Source organism: Lipotes vexillifer, unplaced genomic scaffold (assembly GCF_000442215.2).
Source record: "Lipotes vexillifer unplaced genomic scaffold, Lipotes_vexillifer_v1.1 scaffold1439, whole genome shotgun sequence".
Classification (NCBI taxonomy): Eukaryota; Metazoa; Chordata; class Mammalia; order Artiodactyla; family Lipotidae; genus Lipotes; species Lipotes vexillifer.
Window position 1 is genome coordinate 834,628 of NW_006785059.1, and position 8,028 is coordinate 842,655.

At 45.5% G+C, this 8,028-nt stretch overlaps 1 protein-coding gene across 1 annotated transcript in view; it reads right to left on the minus strand.

Annotated features, from left to right (window-relative positions):
- NYX (nyctalopin) overlaps window positions 1–8,028 on the minus strand; it is a 19,448-nt gene that overhangs the window by 216 nt on the left and 11,204 nt on the right. Inside the window, 3 exon segments of the mRNA XM_007457195.1 lie at window position 1; window positions 3–1,180; window positions 2,686–2,733. The exon segment at window position 1 is cut by the window's left edge and continues 216 nt beyond it. Coding sequence (XP_007457257.1) covers window position 1; window positions 3–1,180; window positions 2,686–2,733 — 1,227 coding nt within the window.

The window sequence follows — 8,028 nt, forward strand, 5'->3', positions numbered from 1 at the left end:
GCTCTAGGGACGGACCTGGACTGGACGCGGTGAAGTTCAGCTCCTCGGGGTCCACACAGAGGCCGTCGGCAGAACGCCCAAAGGCCACCTGGCGGAGGTCCAGGCCGGCCACGGAGCCCGGGGAGGCGCACGGCACGTCGGCGGCGCGCCCAAAGCTCTCCATCCAGTCCCGCAGCCACTCCAGGCGACAGTCGCAGCGCCATGGGTTGCGGAAGAGGAAGAGGCGGCCCAGGAAGAAGCCGGGCTGGAAGGCTGCCCAGGCGAGCACGGTGAGATGGTTGCCGTTGAGATGCAGGGCCAGGAGGCCCGAGAGGTTCTGGAAGGCGCCCTCTTCCACGAAGGCGATGCGGTTGCGGTCCAAGTAGAGCAGCTCGAGCTCAGCCAGCTCGGCGAACCAGGCGTGCGCCACGCGGCCCAGCGCGTTGCCGCCCAGGTTGAGCGTGCGCAGGCGGCGGAGGCCGAGGAAGGCGTCGGCCGGCAGCGCGGCCAGCAGGTTGTCGTTGAGCAGCAGGTGCTCCAGGGCGCTGCAGTCGCGGAAGGCGCCGCCGTGCACGGCGCGGACGCGGTTGGCCTGCAGGCTGAGCGAGCGCAGGCGGCGCAGACCCAGCAGCGAGCTGGAGGCCACGGCCTCGATGCGGCTGCGCTCCAGGTGCGCATGCGTCAGGTTGGCTAGGCCGCGCAGAGCGCCGGGCACGCGGCGGAACAGGTTGTCGAAGACGGCGAGCTCGCGTAGGGCGGGCAACTCGGCCAAGAGGCGCTCTGGCACGCTGAAGAGGCGGCAGGCGGCCAGGTCAAGGCGCCGCAGGCGGCCGAGTGCGGCGAAGGTGCGCGCGTGCAGGTAGCGCAGATCGCCGTTGTGCGCCAGGCGCAGCTCGGCCAGGCGCGGCAGGCCCTTGAAGGCGCCAGGCGTGATGAAGGACAGGTTGTTGTGGCGCAGCGACAGCCGGCGCAGCGACGGCAGCGTGCCGAAGGCCCGCTCGCCCAGGAAGCGCAGGCCATTGCGGTCCAGGTCGATGGAGGCCGCCTCGCACGGGAACTCGGCCGGCACCCGCAAGAGGCCCGCGCGGTCGCAGCGCACCGAGCAGCCGCGCTCCACGCTGCTGCAGACGCAGGCGGCCGGGCAGGTGCTCGCGCAGGCGTCCTCGGCGGCCTGGGCGCTGGGCAGGCCCAGGACCGCCGCTGGCGGGGGCGGGGACGGGGGAGAGGGGAGGGAGGAGAAAAGACAAAAAAGGAACAACTGTCAGCCACAGGATCGCCCCAGGTCCAATCCTACCTGTAAGCGTGGCAGGATGCGGCCATCCACCAAGTTCTCAAACGTCCCTCAGAGCCCTGTCCTCCAAAGGACCTCGTTCCGCCTCCCAGACCTTCCCCACCCATCACGCCCTTCGCCTTTGCTCTCGAGTTCTGTTCATCAGCAAAACTCAGCTGGAATCCAGGCACCTGACCCAATCCTAGATCCCGCTTCCCACCACCTGTATCATGGCTTGTGCTCTCCTAGACCGCGACCTAGAGGGCTTGTTGTCTGCATGCATAGAGGGACCTGGAGGGCATCACTGTGGCCTACGCTCTAGCCCTGTGCTGCCTAGTACCTAGCCCCCATCCACATGGGGCTGTTGAGCATTTGAAATGTGAGCAGCCTGAACTGAGGTGTGCTCGCAGTGTAAAATACACACCAGATACCAAAGACTTAGTACCAAAAAAAGGTAAATTATCTCAGCAATAATTTTTATATTGCTTACATGTTGAAACGATATTTTAGATATATTGGGTTAGCGAAAATATTAAAATCAATGTCGATAATTTCTTTTCACCTTTTTTATTGGGCTGCTTAGAGAATTTAAACATGTGTGGCTGCTCTATTCCCTCCCACCGTAAGAATTCAATTTTTGAGGGCTTCCCTGGTGGTGCAGTGGTTAAGAATCCGCCTGCCAATGCAAGAGACACGGGTTCGAGCCCTGGTCCCGGAAGATCCCACATGCTGTGCAGCAACTAAGCCTGTGTGCCACAACTACTGAAGCCCGCGCGCCCTAGACCCCGTGCTCTGCAACAAGAGAAGCCACCGCAATGAGAAGCCTGCGCATCGCAACAAAGAGTAGCCCCCGCTCACCACAACTAGAGAAAGCCCACGCGCAGCAACGAAGGCCCAGCACAGCCAAAAATAAATTAATTAAATAAAATTTTAGGGACTTCCCTGGTGGTGCAGTGGATAAGACTCTGTGCTCCCAACGCAGGGGGCCCGGGTTTGATCCCTGGTCCAGGAACTGGATCCCACATGCATGCCGCAACTGAGAGTTTCCATGCCACAACTAAGGAGCCCGTGTGCCGCAAGTAAGACACGGTGCAACCAAATGAATAAATAAATAAATTTTTAAAAATAATAATAATTCAATTTTTGAAAACCCCCACTGAGAAAATTAAGCCTCATTAAGAAGGGAGAATTAGGAAACAGATTGGGAATGAAAGTAAAGCCTATCAATCTTTTTTTTTTTCTTTAACAGTCACTATAATTAAGCCATAAGGACAGCATACTAAATAATCTATCGATGACCTTCTTACACATCTCAAAAATTACTTGTGGACACTGTGTGGTTAATTCCATTCACCAGTCTTCACTCTCTAGAGCCTTTTTTCCATCATCAGGGGAAGGACTGGTGCTTATAAATTAATTTTGTTCTGAGCATTTGAATGGAGGATCAGATAAAGCCTTCCAAAGCCCTCCAGGTGGCTTGCCACCTGCAGGAAAGCAGAATGGCATGGCCTGCTTCTGTATGGTAGCCAGAAGTCCCAAGCCCCATCTTCAGTTCCAATGGAAATGGCAGGATGGAAGAGGCACAAGTTTTATTTTCTGGCCAGGAGCAGCTGGCAGGTAGAATGTGCTCCATCTGAAATTCCTGCAGAGGAGCAAAGGTATCCAGATGTAAAACCTGACCACCTGCTATTCATAATTTCTACCTGTCCTTGACAGTACTCCCAAATTCCGGCAAACACCCTGGCTACCGTGCAGTCCCTCCCACTGTGTACACGTTATGCTGCCTTGCCTATCCAAGCCCTCGTGGGAACCTGAAGGTGTGGCCACACAAGGAGTGTGTATCAATAGACGTGCTCGCTGCTGCCTCTGTAGGTTTGCTCAGCTTCCAATGTCTTTTCAGTACATCTGTTATGGACACTCATGTTTTTCTCAGTTTCTAGGAAGGGGATTCAGCCCTTTCAGACTTGGCTGGAGAACACTCAGCCCTTTGAGGAACCCTTCAGTTGTAAACTGTAGCTAGTTCAAAATTCTGATGTTCCAGAGACTTAGCTTTTCCCTCTCCCTAAGAACTGTGAACTAGACACCAAGCTTCCAGCAAGGTTCTTGGACCCTGTGCTGGGCTTGGCTGTAAATGGGGCAGCTGCTGGGCGGGACAGACACCCTGTTAGAGAGAGACAGGGCCAAGAATGTAACCTTAACTCCAGGCATCAGCTGGACAGAGGCAGAACCTTATTCTATTAACTCTTCCAACTGGGTCAAGCAGAGGCATCAGATTTCCTTACAAATAGTCCTTCATTCTACTCTCTTCTCCTTTCTAATTAAGGGAAGTGCACTCTCAACCATATGACTCATGTTTCTGCTCCACAATAGCTAATGTTGTTCCAGGCACACTGTATGGCTCAGTAAGTATTTGCAGAATTAAATAGAATTGACGCCTTCCTCTGTAACAATCCCTGCTGGGGGATGTCATTTATTTTTAAAACTTTGTTAAGGAATTCATGGGATTATGACAGACAGGATACAACCAATTTGCTTGCATAACGCAAGAGATCAAAGTTTGGGCTCTTTGGCTGCCAGTTTTGTTTTTTTTTTAATACATGCAAGAGGGGTGGGGGTGAAGCTTTTTATTGTATACCTTTTTACCTTGTACATTTTGAGCCATGTGAATGTATTACCTATTTCACAAAATAGATTAAATTGGGTTTTTTTTTAACTTTAAACACTCAAGATGTCACTATTAGAGACCTATTTTCAGCCTCTGAAACTTTGATAGCCATTAGGAACAATAACTAATTTACTGGGCTATTTAGTGAAATTTAAATTAAATCAAGTAAAGTCTCAGAACAGACAACCAAACTCCAGTATTGGTTTACCCAATATGAAGACTAAGTATATGCCTAGTGAGCCAGAAAAACAGGGCACCAAAGCAAAATTTTTATTTATTTATTTATTTATGCCTGTGTCGGGTCTTCGTTGCTGTGCACGGGCTTCTCATTGCGGTGGCGTCTCTTGTTGCGGAGCACGGGCTCTAGGCGCGCGGGCTTCAGTAGTTGTGGCACTCAGGCTCTAGAGCACAGGCTCAGTAGTTATGGCACACCGGCTTAGTTGCTCCACAGCAATGTGGGATCTTCCCGGACCAGGGCTCGAACCCGTGACCCCTGCATTGGCAGGCGGATTCTTAACCACTGCGCCACCAGGAAAGTCCCCAAAACAAAATTTAAAAAAATAATAACATAGGGACTTCCCTGACGGTCCAGTGATTAAGACTGCATTTCCACTGCAGGGGGCGCGAGTTCAATCCCTGGTCGGTGAACTAAGATCCCCCATGCTATGAGGCGCCGCCAATTAATTAATTAATTAATTAAAGAATAATAACATACTTGGGTGAGTTCTGCTTGCAATAATGGCAGAGTAGCTTGTATCAGACTAACATTTCTGCTGATTGCTAGTGTCAACTCTGGAAAAATATTTTTAAAAAATCATTTGAACACAACACTGTAAATCAACTGTACTTAAATTTAAAAAAAAAATCACTTGAAGGCACTGGAGAGAAACCTAAACAGGCCACCAGAGTAGATACGACCCTTAAATGAAAAGAAGCGAACTAAGTGAGAGGCACATTTAACTGGCTTTTCCTCTCAGGGCATTTTCAAGTCCACACTGCACATGGGCAGTAGAGCTCAAGCAGAAAGCAAGAGTCTTACTGGGCTGAGAAATTAGAGGTCAGAGTGTATAGCAGCAACAGTGGCTGGAAATTGAGGAGGGAAACCATAAGAAAGAGGGAGCCACAAAATTTGCACACAAGCTCCCCTTAGATCCTTGTTTGAGTCCTAAAGTGCATGTATGTGGAGTGAGTCCAAGAAGCCAAGAACAGAACTCCAAAAGAGCTAAACAGAGATTTCAGCAATTTCCCAGTAGTGGGAAGCAGATTAAGAGTTCAAAGTCCACCTAGTTAGAAGCTCTTATAAAATACCTCGACCTTTCCATTGAAACCCCGGAGGGCCACACCTCAGGAGTAAAGACCATTTCCCAGGGCAAAGGGTAAAACGGAACTAGGCTTTCCCTAACAAAGACTGAAACTAAGCTTCCCCTGTATCAAGGGGATCTGCCAGTAGTTTAGCTGAAGGCCAGAAGGAAATTCAACACTCTTCAAAGGAAGATAAGAGGATCTAGAGTTTCTATAACCACAATATCTGCTATACAATCAAATAATACTAGATATGTAAAGAAGAAGCAAAACATGACATTGCTCAAGAGGAAAACAAATAGTTAACAGAAGCAGACACAGTGACAGCCCAGATGTTAGAATTACAAAACAAGGATTTATTATAATTATGTTTAGGAATTTGTAGGAAAAGATGGATATAATGCATGAGGACATGGGGAATGTGAATTTTAGAAGTATGGGTCAATTAAAAATAAGGTATGGAAACTGTGAATGTGAACCAAGTAGAAATCTTAGTACTGAAATAATACCATATCTGAAATTAAAAAAAAAAATCATTGACTAAGAAAAACAGCAGACTAGAAACAACGGAATAAATATTCATGAATTTGAAAGAAGTCAATAGAAATTACCCAAAATGAAGCTCAGGGAGGAAAAAGATTGGAAAAAATATGATCAGAGCTTCAAAGACCTATGGGACAATATCAAGCAATTAGACTAACATGCATGTATTTGGAGCCCCAGAGGAGAAAAGAGAGAGAATACGGCAAAAAAATAATTGAAGACAATTTCCAAAATTTGATTAAAAACACAAAGCTCAGCAAACCCCAACTAATATCACACACGCGCACACACACACACATATTATCTAGGCACATCACAGTCAAACTGCTGAAAACCAAAGTAGAAAGAAAATTCTTTAAGGCATCCAAAGAAAAAAGACACGTTACAAAGAGTAAACGTCAATTAAAAAGTGATGACTGATTTTGTATCAGAAACAGTGGAGGGCGTAAGACAATAGAATTATGTCTTATAAGCTGCTGAAAGAAAAGCAAAATCTGGCAACCCAGAATTCTGTATCCAATGGAAATATCTTCAGAAATGAAGTACAATAGAGATGCTTTCAGGTTAACAAAATCTGAGAAAATGCATCTCCATCAGATCTTCTGCACAACAAGAGATGAAGACATTGTTTAGCTTGAAGGAAAATGACACTAGATGAAAGTCAGATCTACAGGAAGGAATGAAGAGCAATGGAAGTGGCAAATATGCCACTAAATATAAAAGACCTTAATTGCTTAACAGACAAGTGACTGTTGAAAGCAAAAATAACAATGTGTTGTGGAATTTATAACATATGTAAATGAAAAATATGACAATAGCATAAAGAATGAGAAGAAGGGTAAACTAAATTGTACTCATAAGGATCTCGTGTTACACATGAAACTGTATAAGACTAATTCAAAGTAGACCACGATACAGACTCGATGTAAGGGATATGCACCACCAGCATAACTGTGTGGGCCACAGAAACCATGCTGCAAGCCCATCTGGGTGCTGACTGCCTCTTGATGCTTTTAAGAATGGGCATTGCAGCGGTGGTGTGGAGCTCATCAATTAAGTGGAGAATGGGGAAGCAAAGGCTTTTCCCCAAACCTTTAAGGTGGGTTTTTGTTTGGGGTGGGTTTTCCACGCCCCCAGATTTTTACTTTTAAATCTTAAATGATATACTGCAGGCCTCAGGCATGACAGACAATGAGCAGGTGAAGAACCAATGGGAAAGTGTTCAAAAACTCCTGTGTTAGCTAACAAGCTTCTGAATGTATCGCTGTAGTCCACGGAGAAGACTGGGAAAGGTAGCAAGGAGATGCTGCATCAGCTACTGCAGCCTTAAAACAAAGTTGGTGTCTCTTTGGACTTTAAAATTGTTCCTATGTAGCTTATTTTATTTTTGTTTAATCAAATAAACAAGAGGGTTTTTCCATGGGGGAAAAAAGTAGACCATGATAAATTAAAGATGCATATTGCAATCCCTAGAAAATAAAAAAGAATCTCAACCCCTACCTCACAGCATACACAAAAACTCATTTTAGATGGACCAAAGACCTAAATGTAAAAGCTAAAACTATAAAGCTTCTTAAAGATAACACAGGAGAATATCTTTGTGACCTAGTGGTAGGCAAAGATTTCTTAGGGAAAAAAAAAAAAAGCATTAACCATAAAGGAAAAAAGTAATAAATTAGATTCATCAAAATTTAAAAGTTTCCCTCTTTGAAAGACACTTGAGAGAATGAAAAAACAAGCCACAGACTGTGAGAAAATATCTGTATATTTTCTCTGTATATATCTCATAAATGACTTGTATTCAAAATTTATAAAGAACTCTCAAAACTCAATAATAAGAAAACAGGCAACAAATTATAAATAATTTATTAAATAATAATATTCAAATAAATATAATTTTATAAATAAACTTATTTGATAATATTATTAAATAATAAACTATAAATAATCACCCAATTAATAAATGGGCAAAATATTAGAAGAAACACTTTACCAAAAAAGATATACAGGAGACAAATAAACACATGAAAAGATGGTCAACATTATTAGTTGTTAGGGAAATGCAAATTAAAATAGTCACCTATTAGAATGACTAAAATTAGAAAGACTGACCACACCAAGTGTTGGAGAGCATATAGAATAACTGGAACTCTCTTACACTGCTGGTAGGAATGTCAAATGGTGCAACCATGTTGGAAACAATGTGGCAGTTTCTTTAAAAGTTAATCATACACCTGCCTTATGATTGACCCATTCTACTTGTAGGGAA